At 57.5% G+C, this 16,631-nt stretch overlaps 1 protein-coding gene across 4 annotated transcripts in view; it reads left to right on the top strand.

Annotated features, from left to right (window-relative positions):
- The window catches only part of Hip1 (huntingtin interacting protein 1), a 138,878-nt gene that overhangs the window by 76,396 nt on the left and 45,851 nt on the right, over positions 1 to 16,631 (top strand). For 3 of the 4 annotated variants that reach the window (XM_047533327.1, XM_047533326.1, XM_047533329.1), the window contains exon 2: positions 14,731 to 14,794. In XM_047533327.1, coding sequence (XP_047389283.1) covers positions 14,731 to 14,794 — 64 coding nt within the window. Of the gene's footprint in view, positions 1 to 11,206; positions 11,252 to 14,730; positions 14,795 to 16,631 lie in introns of those variants that run through there. The other variant, XM_047533328.1, reaches the window with a different exon arrangement.

Here is a 16,631-nt window from a genome sequence, read left to right as displayed (position 1 = left end):
CAGCAGCATCTTAACTGTGGTCCCTGCATCCACACTCTAAAGGAGTCCAGATGACTCCTTTAGAAAAGTGAGTCAGCTCATGGTACCCCTTTGCTCAAACCTTCCATTTCCCCCTCCTGCCCCGTTCTCCTCCCCTGCCATACGTGACCTCTTGCTCTTCTCATTCCCTTAACTTGCTTACCATGGCCCAGGATAGGCCTTCAAGAAATATGTGTTGAACTGGGTGTGGGGATCCTTGCCTGCAATCCCAACTGCTCTGGAGGCTGAGGCAGGAGGATTGCAAGTTTGAGGCCAGCTCCAACAATTTAGCAAGAAAGACCCTGTCTCAAAATAAAAAATAAAAAGGGTTGGGGATGTGGCTCAGTGGTAAAGTGCCGCTTGGCTCAATCCCCAGGACCAAAAAGAAAAGAAAGAAAGAAAAAGAAATATGTGTTGAATAGGAAAAGAATTCCCAGCAGTTGTTCCAAGCTTGAAGACCAGGAGAGATTTGGAGGACCTCTAAGGCCATGATCAGGGTGAAGTGTGGAAGTAGGTGACAGAGGCTGGGCCTCTTAAGAGAGCAGGTGACCATCTGTACTGGGCCAGCGCTATAGTTAGAGTCTTCATGGGAGGAGAGCTATTTTTCTGAGCTTTATGTAACAGATGTGGTTTTGTATAAATCACACTTCTGTAAACTGAATCCTATTTTAAATGTACTAGCGGAGATTGCTATTTAAAGGACTCTGATGCCAGTTTCTTTTGTAAGATGAATAATCATCTCCTAATTTGTCCCCGGAGTCAATTCACATTTTTCATGAAGCATTTACATGTACTTGAATCCAAGTGTGCCGCCTGAGCTGCGGGACTGACCCCGGCGACTCTGATCCCACTGCCTCGATCACACGCTCTCTTTCCAGGCGTCCTTCCCCTTTGCTCCTACCTCTGCGTTAGCTGGGTTGTTTCTTAGACTCAGACGTGGAATGCTCTTCTGTGATCGACTGGGATCCAGCAGCCCCTGCCTAGACAGACGAGTCTGGGGGCACAGGATTATTTTCTTAGGGGATGTACGGGTAGAGCCAGGTTGGGGACCACTGACCAAAGTGAAAACTACATGCTGTCTGCCCTTGGCCCATCCCAGATGGAGATCCAGGGACAGGATGAGGAATCCCCTTCGGGACTTTGCAGAAGGCAGCTGGTGTGGACGTGGCCAGAGGCCATCCCAGAACTGGTCAGTAGGCTGGAGTTCAGGGCCTAGGAATGTCTCCTCTCAGCCCCCCACCCACCCTACTGATATCTGGGATGAGGGCAAGGTCCTTTGGCCGCTCGATAATGGAGTCTTGTTCAGGGCTCTCCACAAGGAACTACGCTTTCACGGGCCCACTGTCCAGTCTCCCATGCCCTCAAATGGGTCTGCCTGAGGGGGCATCCCTCCAGAGACCACTTGGCTGTGCGGGACGGCTGCATGAGCAACCCAGGTTGGAATCCGCTTCCTGGAGGGTGGTGGAGGGGTGACTTGGTTGGAGACGGCAGGGCCTTAGGCAGCTGGTTGTCTCAGGTACCGGCTGCAGGTTTTCTGACAGACTTTCTCCTCTTGGTTCTCACTAGATCAAAAGGTCGTAACAGCTGGCGAGTGGCCCATGCCTGCAATCCCAGCAACTAGGAGGCTGAGACAGGAGGATCACGGGTTCAAAGCCAACCTCAGCAACTTAGCAAAGCCCTGAACAACTGAGCAAGACCATCTAAATAAAATGTAAAAAGGGCTGGGGACGTGGCTCAGTGCTTAAGTGACACTGGGTTCAATCCCTGGTACAAAAATAAATAAATAAATAAATAAAGGTTTTAACGTCTGCTAGGGAGACAGGCTGGACTGTTTTGAAGACATGAGGAAGCCGCCTTTAGGTACAGACATGTTGAGGTCAAAACAGAGGTTTGATGAGCCAGCGATCACCTGCTAAATAGTAGGATGGAGAATATGCAGCTTGAGAGAAAGGCCGGGCCACCTGCTGTGTGGCTTGGCCGTGGGGAGCCCACATTCACCAGGGAAGCACTCCCTGCCTCCCGCAGGAGGTCTCAGCCTCAGAGAGGCAGCAGAGGCAAGCTCTGGGGAACAGAACGAGCAACCCTGGCATCCACAGATCTGAATGAGCCGAACAGGTAAATCAAGAACGTTCAGCGTGCCAGCACCGTGGGCCAGAGCCCAGCAGATACCTTCCCGTAGCCATTGTGTGCGTGAAACGGGATTCTATTGACTTCCAGGCTGCGTTTCAGGAAATCTGGGTCACAGCTGTGTGCCCGCCGCCATCTGAATCGAGGACAAGGCTCGAGGAGGGGGGTGGACGGGCATCGCGGAATCTGCTGGAGTCTGGATTTCTCGAGATCGGCACCCTGTGCTGTCCGAGCTGGCAGGACTCAGGAGGAGCTTACTCTTCCTGCTTCCCGGGGGCCAGCTGCTCTGGAGCGCAGAGGTGGGGGCCGTTATGTGGTGAGAGGTGAGATGGGGCTGTGTGGCAATCAGACCAGAGAGAGGGAGGCAGCGGAGTCGGGCGCCTCAGTGTTGCTGGACCATGACAAGTCCTTCCGGCTCAGTAGTGGGACAGGCGCCACCAGTGAATCAGCCCCAAGTTCTCGATTCTGCACACATGGGGACTATTCAGATGTTATTTCAGAGTGATCCTAAGCATGCATGTGTTGCTCGGTTGATGTCTTTAAGACTGTCCTGTGCCTGGGACAAAGGGTTAAGGACAGAACTGGACGCCGAGAGGTTCCCGTGCTCAGGACCCCTGTGTGTTGGCCGCCACCCCCGCCGCCCTGCGTCTTGACTGCAGGGCAGACTTGCTGGGTGTTACTAAGGAAGGAGGGAGCGAGCCTGGCGGTGCACAGCTGGCCAGCGGAGCGCGGCAGGGGGAGAGGAAGTTGGGCAACCCTGGTGGTTTAGGGGAGGGCACAGCCCCGGGCTGTGAACTCTTGCTGACCAGCTGTCCCTCTGGAAGTCTCCCTGGAAGCCCGTGCAGCCCAGGCAGAGCACGCTGAGGGTCAGGATGTGTTCCACGGGCGTGCCCGAGGCCAGCTTCCTCGGCAGGTGACGCTCTGGAAGAGCAGCTGGGGTGACTGCGTCTTCCGGTGTGTGACCTGGGAAGGTGACCTTGCAGTGTGGGTGCTGGGGAAGTGGAACCCAGCTGCCTGCGTGAGGAAGGGCAGCCCCGCGGGCGGGGCCCGGAGACCCGCTTCTCCTTTTCCCTAAGGCGAGGCGTCCGGCATCTCTGCCCTACGCTCTGGGCCGTCAGGCGGCCTAAGTGGGGACCCCAGGTTGTCACAGAGGTTCTGCCGTGCAGAGAGGCAGCCGGCACCCGGGGACTAGGAGGGGCTTCATGACCCCCACGGGACCAGGCTGCTCACCTTCCACCCCCTGCGTCCATCCTGCTCTCGGCCACATGCTGGGAGACCCCGACTCAGGCAGACCATCCAGCCTAGGCCAGCCGAGGACAGGGGCCCTGCCTGGTGTGCCCATCTGCCTGGAGACAAGGAACAGGCCGCCCATCACGCGTCCTTACTTCTGTTCCCTCCGCGGAGCCCCCGTGCCTGTGTGCCACACAGCCTGAGGTAGGGCCGCTGTGTGGCCAGCAACCTAAAAACCAGTGCCTGGGGACCAGCCTGGGGACCTCTCCTGGTGGAGATGGCCAGGGGAGAGCCCACAGCAGGAGGGAAGGAGGGGAGAGAAGCCGAGCTGCCCAGAGAGAGGGACACTGGCTTGGTCTAGCAGTGCTGGTTCCTGTCCAGCTGTGCTCTCCTGGCCCAGGTCACCAGGGCCATCTTGTCACTCTCAGTGGCCCTCCCCCACCCTTGAGCAGTGTTTGGTGCCCCTGGCTGCCCTAGTGCACGGTCCATCTTCACTGAGCATTGCCCACCCTGCCTGTGTCCCTCCCACCCACTGGCCGCCCTTCCACAGCCTCTTTCCTGGTCTTCCCCTGCCTATGCCTGACTTGGAGGGAAGGTCCCTGGGCTCCATCTGGGCTTCTTGCACTTCTTGATGACTGGCACCTCTGAGGTGACCTCATGCCACTGGCTGGTGGCTTCGAATGCCACCTGGGAGCACCTTGGTAACCCCATCTATGCCCAGCGACCCTCTCCCTGCCTTCCCAGCGGACGGGATGCCGACTCAGTCCTTACAGGCTGTAACAAAACACCCCAGGCCGTGTTGGTTTATGAGCCACAGGAAGTTGCTGCTCAGAGTCTGGAGGCTGGGAGTCCGAGGCCAGGGTTTCGGCAGGGCAAGTCAAGAAAGGTGCCTTCCTGTCGCACCTCACGTGGTGGAGGGAACAAACTGCCTGACCCCATAAGCGCCGTGGTGACCACCTCGCCTCCCAGAGGCCAGCCCAGGAACTGTGGGGACACAAACGTTCCACCCGGAGCAGTGCTCACGGGCACCCCAGCCTCCTCACACGCAGACCCACACCCCAGGCCCTGCCGCAAGCCCACATCCTCCCCAGTTCCCTCGGCTCCATAAATGGCAGTCTCATCCCTCAGCTGCCAAGATTTCTCGCTTCCATCTTTCTCCACCCCACCCCACATCTAAAACATGGGCAAGCCCAACCGCTGCATTCAGGATGCATCCCGACCCTCGCTGTTTCCCACCACTCCTGTCTGCTGTCCTGGTCCAAGCCACCAGCATGCCTGGCCTGGAATATCGTAATAGTCTCCTGTTTATGATCCCTGCTTCCTCCTGTCTATCCTCCGTACAGAAGCCAGGGTAGTCCTGAAACAAACAAAAATTCTTCCTTCGCTTTAAGTTCCTACAGTAGCGTTTGGGTCAGTTTTCTGTTGCTGTAATAGAGCACCTGAGATAGGTTAATTTATAAGGAATTGAGGTTTGTCTTGGCTCATGGTTCTGGAGGCTGGGAATTCCAGAAGGGAGGTGCTGGCACCTGCTGGGCTTCTGGGGAGGCCTTTGCTGCTTCAACTCATTGGGGAAACTGAAGGGCAAGTGGCAGGTACAGAAGATGGGAAACCCAAGGCTGCCTGGGTTTGTAACATTCACTCCCATGTTAACGAACCCTATTCCAGGAGAATTAACCCAGTTCCTGGGAAAGTCATTAATCCCTCTTAACAACCTAATCGCCTCTTAAGGGCCCCACCTCCTTTCAACACCATGGCATTGGGGATAAAATTTCAACATGAGTTTTGGTGGCGACAGACCACACCCAAGCCACCAAACCACACTCAAGCAACCGGAAGCGCTTACGAGCCCCGCTCCATCTGGCTGCTGGCTGCCCTTGTCCCCCTCTGCCCCAGTCCCGCTGGTTTCTTGCTGGCCTCAAGACATCAACTTGCTGTTCCCTCTGACATAAATGCTGTTCCCCGTGTCCTCAGGGCTCCTCCTTTACTTCTTCCAAGGCACCGCTCAAGCGTAGCCTCTGATCATCCAGATAAGCTGCACCCATATGGCACCCACACTGCCAGCCAGCTAGCGCCCTTGTGGCCTCGTTTCCTCTACATGTTTGTCTCCATCAGATCCACTGGGTCTGCTTGTTTTGGTCTCCCTCTTAAACTGGGTGTCTGTCCCAGGAGCGCTGTGGTCCGTCTTGTTCACCACCATACTCCCTCACCCCGTGGCCAAAACAGCTCACTCAATGAGCTGAGTGAAGTTTAAGTGGAAGGGAAACACGTCGTGAGGTCCCAGGATCATGGGATCAGGGGTCAGGGGTCCTCAAGCACCGTGGGGGCTGGGCACCTGCAGTCCCTGCCCGGGCGGCTTCCGAAGGCTCCCTGTCCACCTGTCACCAATCCTGGCCTCTTTGTTTTGAAGGCCAGGCCTATGGAGGTCTGATCACATGCAGCAAGACGCACACTGAGTTCTGGCACCAGAGCCGGGAGTCTGGCTCCCTCACCCGAAAGCTTCTCTCCTGCCCCTTGGTAGCCAGTGTCTCCGGCCGCCGTAGCCCCTGTTTTCTGTTTCTGCAGTTCTGACTTTTCCAGAATGTCATGTAAATGGATTTGCAGGGCTTTTGAGATTCTTCCCCTCCATGGGGGATCCAGTTTGTTCCTTTGGTATTGCCGAGCGGTGCCTGGGGGGGGATGCCCTGCAGGTGATGTGTCCTCTGCTTGGGGGACACTGGAGTCACTTCCAGTGTGGGAGGTCTGAGAAGAGAACTGGCGTCTCTCTTGCTCACACAGGGTCCTATTCTAGCCCTGGGGACTTTCCCTGCTCCTCACTGGGGGAACTGAGATCTTTTTCCCCCCTCTTTTTTTGAAGTCCCAGAGATTGAACTCGGGGGCACTCAAACACTGGGCCACATCCCCAGCCCTGTGTTGTATTTTATTTAGAGACACTGGGTTGCTTAGGACCCCGCTTTTTGCTGAGACTGGCTTTGAACTCCCCTCCCTCCCTCCATGACCCTGGTCCCCTTCCCCTCCCTCCCTCCATGACCCTGGTCCCTTCCCCTCCCTCCCTCCATGACCCTGGTCCCTTCCCCTCCCTCCCTCCATGACCCTGGTCCCCTTCCCCTCCCTCCCTCCATAACCCTGGTCCCCTTCCCCTCCCTCCCTCCATGACCCTGGTCCCCTTCCCCTCCCTCCCTCCATGACCCTGGTCCCCTTCCCCTCCCTCCCTCCATGACCCTGGTCCCCTTCCCCTCCCTCCCTCCATGACCCTGGTCCCCTTCCCCTCCCTCCCTCCATGACCCTGGTCCCCTTCCCCTCCCTCCCTCCATAACCCTGGTCCCCTTCCCCTCCCTCCCTCCATGACCCTGGTCCCCTTCCCCTCCCTCCCTCCATGACCCTGGTCCCTTCCCCTCCCTCCCTCCATGACCCTGGTCCCCTTCCCCTCCCTCCCTCCATGACCCTGGTCCCCTTCCCCTCCCTCCCTCCATGACCCTGGTCCCCTTCCCCTCCCTCCCTCCATAACCCTGGTCCCCTCCCCTCCCTCCATGACCCTGGTCCCCTTCCCCTCCCTCCCTCCATGACTCTGGTCCCTTTCCCCTCATCCCTTGCTGTGATCCCTGGATGTGGGTGATGTGCTTCCCCCGCCCAAGTCTGAGCCCGGCCATGGGTGCTCTTTCTTCCTCGTTCAGTTCACACTCGGGACAGAAAAGACAGATGCAGAGGTGGCGTCTTCATTGCCCTTGGCTGAGAACAGCGCACCCGCCCTCTCCTGTCCCCTCCTTTCTGTGGGCAGAGCCGCGCTTCTGGCGTCCATTCTGGACCCTGCTCCGGTGTGGCATGCGCTCTCCGTGGGGTTCAGCGTCTTGACACTGCTTGGTCTGTGCTTCTCCAGCCTCACAGGGTCACTCGGACACCCATTCCAGTTTCTTGTCTTCATAAAGTGCTTTTGGATTCGCACAACCAGAGAAGAACAGGGAGAAGAGCGGCCTCTCTCGCGGTCAGCAGTCCCCGCCTGGAGCACAGGGTCCGCTGGCTCAGGCGCCTGGGAGGCTCCCCGCCTCCGGTTGCTCGCTGTCCTTCATGGCTGTGAGAAGCCCCCCGGGCTCCTGTAGCAGTGTCTCGCCACTGTCCGCTGGCCCACCGGCACGCACAAGGCGCTGTTGCTTTAGGCACGGTTTCTGTGACTCCGCTCCTGAAATTCCCTCTCTTCTCCACCCCGGGGTCCCCTCTCCCAGCCCACTTCCTGACTCTCCAGAGTTGGAGGCTCTAGGGCCTCCGTAAGAGGCACTGCATGGTCTTTCCCTCTGTGGCTGGCTGGCTGCGCCTACCACTTTGTCCTCGAGGTCCCTCTGTGTTGTGGCGCGTGGCATGCTGTCCTGTTTTAAGAATGGCACTTATTCTGCTTCACGGATAGGCCACGTCTCGCCAACGGACGCCGTCTGCTCCCCCAGTGCCTCCCTCGTGAGCGCCCTCATTTCTTTGCCTTTTGGGGGATACTGGGGTTTGAGCTCAAGGACACTTGACCACTGAGCCACCTCCCCAGCCTACTTTGTATTTTACTTAGAGACAGGGTCTCGCTGAGCCGCTTAGCACTTTGCTTTTGCTGAGGCTGGCTTTGAACTTGCAATCCTCTTGCCTCAGCCTCCCGAGCCGCTGGGATGACAGGGATGCACCACTGCGTCCAACTCAGCGCCTTTCTTTTTGCTGACCCTTCGGGACCCTGCCTGACTCGACAGTGCAGTTGCTCATCACAAACCCGGAAGTCAGAGGTGTGGGGCTTCAGAGAGGGAGAAGGAGACGGGTCCTGGTCATGGTAGCTCCCGGCTGATGAAGCGGGCAGAGCAGGCGATGCTCAGAACGGGAACGGCCGCGCAGACCCAGCTGGCCTCCAGCAGCAGCCTTTACAGACTGGAAGCCCAGGTCAGAGCAGCCCATCGGCCTCAGAGAGGACCCTCTTCCCGGCTCATCAGGCGGGAAGTCTCCTGGCCTGGAGTGCGTTCCGCACGTGGGCGGGAGTCTGCGCTGCCATGATGCCTGGAGGCTCGCGGGCGATGGACCCCCGTTCTCCAGCCTGATCAGTACGGAGGCGGAGGGAGCAGCGTCCTGGGGAGGGAGCAGGGTCGTGGCGGGTCGGGCAGGACTGCTGGAGGCGTCTGAGGCCGCGGAGAAGGGCGCTGCTCTCGGGTGGAGCTGGGTTTGAGTTCTGGCCTCGCTGTTCTCGGTGCTGGGACAGATGGGCCCTGGTGTGTGCTGAGCACGCCCGCCATCACCGCGACCCTGACCCCACCTCTTGCTCCCTTTGCCACTTGGGGCGACTTGACTTGGATAACAGGGCGCAGACCACCCTCCTCCAGAGCCCCGGGCATCGGAAGCAAATCTCGCTGGGACGCCCAGTGGGAGGCAGAGGCCCAAGGGAGGGTCCCACAGTGTAGTGAAAGTGACAACCGCCCACAGTGTCTCAGCTTCACGGTGACGTGAACCAAGCCCACGCAGGTGTCCCGGTCCTCACACTCGGCAGCGTCCGTGAGCTGGAGCCGTTTGACACTGTCAGGTAAAAGGCTTCCTGCGAGACAGCTCGCCAGCCAGGCTGATGTCAGGGTCTGAGCGGGTCCCAGGAGCCCAGGGCAAGCGCGGGGTCTGCTAGGCTGGGCGTGCTAAGTGCTGTGTGTGTCTGTGTGTCTGTGGGGTCACTGGGGTCGAGCACAGGTGTGTGTGTGTGTGTGTGTGTGTGTGTGTGTGTGTCTGTGTGTCTGTGGGGTCACTGGGGTTGAGCACAGGTGTGTGTGTGTGTGTATGTGTGTCTGTGTGTCTGTGTGTGTCTGTGTGGGGTCACTGGGGTCGAGCACAGGTGTGTGTGTGTGTGTGTGGTACTGGGGTTGAGTATGGGTGTGTGTGCATGTGTGTGATCTGAGGTCGAGCATGGGTGTGTGTCTGTGTGTGTGTCTGTGTGTCTGTGGTTCTGGGGTACAGCACAGGTGTGTGTGTGTGTGTGTGGTACCAGGGTTGAGTATGGGTGTGTGTGCATGTGTGTGATCTGAGGTCGAGCATGGGTGTGTGTCTGTGTGTGTGTCTGTGTGTCTGTGGTTCTGGGGTACAGCACAGGTGTGTGTGTGTGTGTGTGGTACCAGGGTTGAGTATGGGTGTGTGTGTATGTGTGTGATCTGAGGTTGAGCACAGGTGTGTCTGTGTGTGTGTGGTTCTGGGGTTGAGCACGGGTGCTCTACACTGAGCTACATCCCCACCCACTTTATTGATTGATTGAGATAAGGGTCTCCTAAGTTGCTGAGCCTGGCCCTGAACTTGCGATCCTCCTGCCTCAGCCTCCCAGGAGCAGGATTACAGGCATGGGCCTCCGGGCCCAGCTTAACTGCGTTGTTGACTTAACAGTATTTTCAGCTTGCGATGAGTTCATCGGAACGTAACCTGCCACGGCTCCAGGAGCCTCTGGACTCTTGTCAGCCTTGATCAAGAGAATAATCTGGAAGACCCCAGAGCTAAGGCCAGTGCAGTCTCACTAATGCTGCGGACACTGGCCATGGAGTACGGTTAGCCTCTCGTGCCTTGCTTGGCCCTTCGCTGCCTCAGGACCTCTGGCCTCGACTTGGTCCCCAGCTCTCTCTGTCACCCTGGCCCAGGCTGGTGTCCCCATGGCCGCCCACCTGTGAGGTGCCCCAGCAGGCTCCATGTGGTCTCTCCCCTCCAGGTCTCACCCACCTCTCCCCTCGTCGGCCTCGTTACTCCCAGAGGGTACTGAGGACCCCGGGGAGCCCTCTCTGCCTGAGTCTCAGGATCAGGCACTTGGGGCAGGATACGTTTGGGTCACGCATGCTCAGAACCAGCAGCAGGAATACGGGTTCAGGTGCGAGGAGGCTGAGAGCTGGGCCGACCTCAGGTGTTGACTGGACCCATGAGGTGAGCCGGCACCGTAAGGCACTGCGGTGTCGGGTCCTCAGTCGCCAGGGCGGGCAGGGGCTGCTGAGGCTACCAGTCCCAGGCCTTCTCACTTTGCCTCTGTCCATTTTCTGTTTGCTGTAACAGAATACCTGAGACTAGATCATTTAAAAAGTAAAAAAGTGTATGCAGGGCATGGTGCCAGAGGCCGGGAGTCCAGGGCAAGGCCCTGGCTCTGCTGAGTGCCTTCGCTGCTTCACCTCACGCTGCAAAGCAGAAGCAGTGCTCGTGTACCCAGAAGGCCGCACCACGAGGGAGCGCTTGCGAGGCTGCGTGAGGCCCTGGACCCCGTCCCCAGCACCACACAGAAAGCCAGCCCAGACGCTGGACAGAAGAGGCCGCTTTCCTGAGAACAGGCCCGCTCCTGGAGAGGCCTGACCCCTTCCGTTAAGTCCCCTTGCAGGGGCCCAGCTCCATCAAGGCCGATGGCGGTCAAGTCCCAGTAGGAGTTTCCCAGGGAACAAACCAGCTTCTGCCCTCAGGGCCGCCACCCCCACCCGCTGGGGCACGTCCTCCCTGCCCGCCCTGCCCTGAAACCTGTGCGAGCTGGCCTGGCCTTGGCAGCCCAAGGGCTGGGCCCCTGCCTGGAGCTGTGTGTGTGACCACACAGGGCCCAGCTGGCCAGCCCAGGCCCTGCCTCCCCCAGAAGCAAAGCCCCAAGGGCTCCCATTGGCCACAGCCGGGCAGGGCTGCCAGGCCAGGGAGGGGCAGGAGGGAGGCCCAGAGGCTGAAAGGGGAGGAGGAGGCCGCCCTTCCTGCGGTGCCTGCTGGTCATTGGCTCTCTGAGCCGGCCTGGGACACAAGGGCCAGCCGGGCAGGAAGTGGTCCTGGTGCTGCTCTTTGAGGGGAGACGTGCCGGTCTCGGGTCCCGAGTGACTCCAGGGAAAGCTGGAGAACAGCCTGTCCCCAGAGAATGTTCTCTACCCCGGACCCCCCTCCAGAGGTGAGGCCCACTGCACTGACCTGTGGGTGGGCTGACTTGGGCCCAGTGATTTCTTTCAGAGTCTGGGAACCCGGGCACAGGAAGTAGAATCCCCTGCAGCCATGAGTCCCCCGCCTGGCACCTGGTAGCCGGAGCTGGGCCGCAGCGTATCCTGCAGGTGGATTTAGATGCCCCCTCCGCCCTGCCTGGGTGGGCCTGCAGGGAGGGATAGAAGTGTCTCCTCTGTCCTTAATCTGGTGTGGGGACGTCAACGAGCGTGTTGGCTATGTTAAGAGAAGGCGAAATTTTTTTTAACAAACAACAGGAAAGAAAAATAGGTGATTGGCCCCCAGGAATTTGGAAAGTCCTAGAAAACGGAAAATGTGGTCTTTGCTCTGAGACCAACCGAGGCAGGACTTGGAATGTAGGTAGACAAGGTCATGTGTGACCTGGAGGGATGGAGAGTGGCTCCCAGGCTGGCAGCTGGGCCCAGCAGGGACTTCTGCCTGGAGACTCGAGGCAGCTCTGCTCGGAGGGCCCAGAAAGCTGAGCTCGGCCCTGCCTCACACCTCAGAGCCCTGAGCAGCCTGGCCAAGAAGCTGGGCCCCAGGCCTTTTTTTTAGCAAGGCCTCACTACCTCCCTGACCCGTGAGCCCGCCTGCTGCAGGAGGAGGGCCTGCACCTGCCTTGGAGCTTTGGATCTAGCCAGCCATTTCTGTTCATGACCCTGACCTAGGCCAGATCCTGTCGGTTGCATCGGACGAATGTCCCACACTTTCCTTAGAAGGCTTCAGAAGTAACTCCTGTTTCATGAGGATGGAGGGTATTTGTATCAGGTTCCTCCCCTGCTCAAGAACCTTCTGTGGATCCCTAGTATCTATCACATCACTACTTCTTACCCTGATACCCAGGACCCTCCATCATCTGGTGGGCCTTTATCGTCTAAAAATGGGAGGGGATCTAGAAGTCACCTGATCCAACTTGAGCCTGTCAGTCTTTTTCCCAGTCACCTGGAGTGGCGATTTACTGATAAAATGATACAGCTCAGTGGGGGGCAGTGGTACATACCTGTAATCCCAGGGACTCAGGAGGCTGAGGCAGGAGGATGGCAAGTTTGAGACAACTTAGCAAGATCCTACCTATCTCAAAATAAAAAATAAAAGAGGCCGGGGATGTGATTCAATAGTTAAGTCCCCTAAATTCAATCTCCAGGACCAAAACAGAAACAAACAAATAGAAAATGATACAGTGTCTGGACTCTACTTCAGAATCATCCCAGGAAGGAGGGGTCAGTGGCTGGTGGTACAGAAGGGGTCTGCAGACAAGCGCTGCCGCCTGCTTCTGAACACACAGCCTCACTGGCTTATATATTTCCTTCCCAATGGCAGCCTTGAGGAAGACTGTGGAGCCCGAAAAGCCTAAAATATGTACTTAACAGCACTTTGCAGGAAACACTTGCTGACCTGGCCCCTGGGAAGCTGGCCTGGCCATGTGTTTGCAGTGCTTGGGGTCAGGGCCCGTGAGACTGGTCTCGGCGTTTGTGCGTGTCCAGGCTTTTCCACGAGGGAGGTAACAGCACTTCGACCCGGGCACCCCGCTTCCCACAGTCCACCCCAGGAAGCAGAAGCATCTCCTAGTGTGGGCTGGTGCAGAAGACATGTTTGGGTAACCCTAAGATGGTGGCTGGCGTTGAGCCAGGAGGTGGCGCATCATTAATGTTAACACTGTGTGATCTACTTTTACCTGATTAGTTAATGTCTCCTCTGCGCTAGTGGCCAAGATATTCCTCATTCTTTCTTGATTGGTACCGAGGGGCGTGCCTCAATTGTGCTAATCCTAAGCTGATTGGCTGCCTTAGGTATATAAGACACACACCTATAGGAAGCACCAAGGATAAGCAGCTAGCAGAAAGGATAAGCAGCACCTCAGGTTGCAGATTGCAGAACGGAGAAGTAAAGCCACACCTCTAGATAGCAGAGTGAAGGACGCAGGATGCAGGATGCACCTTTAAGAAGAAGCAGCAGAACTAAGAAGATATAGATCTCTGAAAGTGTAGTCTCTCTCTTAAGCAAAGTCTCTCTTTCTCTCTTATGTGAAGCCTCTCTCTCTCTCCTCTCAAAGTTTTTCTTCCTCTATACGGTAGGGAACAAGTGAACAAGCAAGAAAGCAGCGCACTAAAGAGAAAGATAATAGAAGTAGCTCAGTTTCCAGTCCACCTCTGATAAATACCCGCGCAATTGTTGCTGCAGGCGGTAACAATATCCACGTGACTGTTGCCTCGGGCGGCGACAGGCTGGGTTGCTCACACCACCCTGGCTGTGGAAAGGCATATTGTCCTTTAAGAACGATCTACAGGTGTGCGGTTCCCCCGGGGAGAGGTCCAGGAGACGATGTCCCATGAGCAAAGCGAGATGTGGAAAAGCTTCTAAGTGATCATCCCACCTATGACGCTGGCTGGCCGAGCCCTTGGCATGCGGTATCCGGAGCCCGTTGTCTGTGGCTTAGAGGCAGATGACGCCCACCGAAGGGATCAAACACGGTTTTAAAAAGGAAAAGTTGCAAATATCATGCTAAGTGAGATAAGCCAGTCTCAAAAATCCAAAGGACGAATGATCTCGCTGATAAGCGGATGATGACACGTAATGGGGGGTGGGAGGGGGGCAAAAATGAAGGAAGGAGGGACTGTATAGAGGGAAAAGAGGGGTGGGAGGGTGGGGGGAAGGAAAAAATAACAGAATGAATCAACACCATTACCCTATGTGAATATATGATTACACAAATGGCGTGCCGTTACTCCACGTCAAACAGAAACAACAGGTATCCCGTTTGTTTACAATAAAAATAAATTTTAAAAAAAAGTTGCTCGCGGCGCCTGTGACACGATTCCTCTGAATGTGTCTGTCAGTGATGGGGAGATGGATCTGTGCTTTGCAAGATGAAAAAAGTTATGATTATGAAAATGACCAGAAAGGGGCCTTTCTCATGTCCTCGGCACGTCATTAAGGAAAGAGAAGGGAATTTCTGGGGCGTTAGAAAGTGCCCAAGAGAGGAAGATGAGGGACCAGCGCGGCCTGCAGGGACGTCCCCGGGGAAGGGTCGGAGGTGACGGAGGGCGGCTGGACGGGTTTGGGCCACAGTCAGTGCCCGGCAGCAGCGCCCCTTCCCCCTGCTCCTGAGGAATAATGTTTCCCCGGGGATGAAAAGCCTGCCTTTGTGCCGGCCTTAATTGCCACATCCTGTGCCAAGTGAATGAGTGGCAGGCGGGCGCAGCAGCTGGGCACAGCCAATGCCAGGCAGCAGAGTCTGCTCCTTCAGGACAGCGGGGCCAGCTGGCCTGGGAGCACTGCCCACCTCTGCCCCAGCTGGGCACCCACCGGGGAGCCAGCAGCCTTGGGGCAGGGGGTCAGCGGGCAGAGGGCATGGGGTGGGTGGGAGGGTCCCAGCCCCTCTGGGAGCCTTACTCACTTCCTCCGCCTTTCCCCTCCCCCCTTGTTTTGCAGACTGTCAGCATCAATAAGGCCATTAATACGCAGGAAGTGGCTGTGAAGGAAAAACATGCCAGAAATATCCTTTGGTTGTTGCTCCAGGCTGACCCTGAGGAGGGTCAGATGGTGGGGACTGGGGTCAGGAGAAGCCAGGTTGGAGCAGCGTCCTGGGGCCGTCTCAGGCTCCCAGGGAGCATTGGCTTTGGGGACCACAAGCGATCTGGGTGGACTGAGACCTTGCGGGGCCTCCACGTCCCTGGAAAGCGGCTTTCCTTCGAGAGGTCCCCTGCAGCTCAGGAGGAGCGTCACCTGTTTTCAAAGCCCTCCAGGCTCTGCGCTTGGCGGGTAGGGCCACACTGACAGGGGACACCACAGTCATTTTCCCTTTTCTGAGCTTGAAAGTCTCAGGTGCAGTCCCACTGAGGCAGAGGCTCCGCACAAGGGCGAGAGCCAGCCTTGTGAACAGGTGCAGGGATGCGCAACCAAAGGCAGGAATCCAGAGTGGACCAGGGAGCTGGCCTCACTTGCGCCTCTCCAAGGCCCCCCCACACAGCTGGCCATCGCGGCTCTGTGGCCTTATAGACAGGTGCAGGTGGACTCCAGCTAATGGATCCCTGGGTCTCAGTTTGGGAGCTGGGGGGCGCTTAATCCCTGAAGGCTGAAGGAGGGAGGCCCCCAGCCGTGTGTCCCAGGGCAGAGCTGGGGAGTTCAAGCTTCAGTTGGCTGTGGGAAGCCGTGTGCCTGGGCTCCTGCGGGTTGCCCTGCCCCGGCCAGCCAGGCCCATAGCCGGTCCTGATGCCAGCCAGCCTCAGTGCCTGGGGAGGCTTCCAGGAGCATGGCCGGGGAAGCCCAGCACTGCTCAGCAGGATCCCTGGCTGAGGTCAGGGCCGTGCTGGAGTCTGGTCCAGCCGTGAGCCCAGCTGGATCGTATTCATTTTCCCCAGAGGTGGTCCTGAACCAGGGTGGATTTGCCCACCACGTGGCAGAGTGATCCCTCAAAGGATGAGTTTTGCAGAGTTTGTTCAGCAGGTGACTGAATGAGGAGCAGGTAGAACAGGCCTCAGATCTGCCCCCTGGGGATAGGCTCGTGGGGCATTTAGGGGTGGAGGAAGCAGGGAGGGGCGCCTGGGGGTGAGGAGTGAAGGGATGGCTGATCTGCACGTAGGTGGCCTCACTGCACAGCACTGGGTAGGAGGCACGTTCAGAAAACCGTGGGGGTGGTGTGCTCTGTGGTGGAGCCTTGGCCCTCCCAGGCAAAACGTCACTCACGGGACACTTTCGTAGGCCCAAGTGAAGGGGTCAGTGACTTCAACCAGTTTGAGCTGGACAAGGCCACCTCCAGATTCCTGAAAAACACCTTCCTGGTTAACACTGGCGCACGTCCCCAGACGTCACCTACCACGAAACCCGTGGAGTCCGGTACTTTCTCATTCAGCCAAGTGGCTTCTAGAATCCAGATGAAAGTGACTGCAGCAGTTGACACTGGAGGGTTGTTCGGTTTTCCCCTCTGTTTCGGAAGGCCCAGGCCTCCTCTTCACCTTGACTCGCTCACCATGATTAAAAATGAATCAAGGAGAGCCCTCGTTTTAAGTGGCCCAGTTGATTTTCTCAGGGCATGGCTGGTCCTGACCCCTGCCTGCAAGAACCTGTGGTCAGCCCGATGCAGGGCGTGGCCTCGTGGATCAGGGTCCTCTCCTGGAGGCTCTGCGGAGGGAGGCCGGGCTGCTCCACACAGTCAAGGTGGGCTACCTGGAGGGGCAGGGCGTCTCTGGAAGACAGCCCTGCTCTGGAGCTCCCTGGCTCGGTTGGGGACCCAGGTCACATTTCTGTTAAACTAAAGAGCTGGCCAAAGCTTTCAGAAGGTGACTGTCCCCATGCTATCATTTTGTGAATCTCTGACTCATGGTTTCTTAATG

This window comes from Sciurus carolinensis, chromosome 18 (assembly GCF_902686445.1).
Source record: "Sciurus carolinensis chromosome 18, mSciCar1.2, whole genome shotgun sequence".
Lineage (NCBI taxonomy): Eukaryota > Metazoa > Chordata > Mammalia > Rodentia > Sciuridae > Sciurus > Sciurus carolinensis.
Note: the sequence above shows the minus strand (reverse complement) of the source record. Positions and strands in the feature narration are given on the sequence as shown.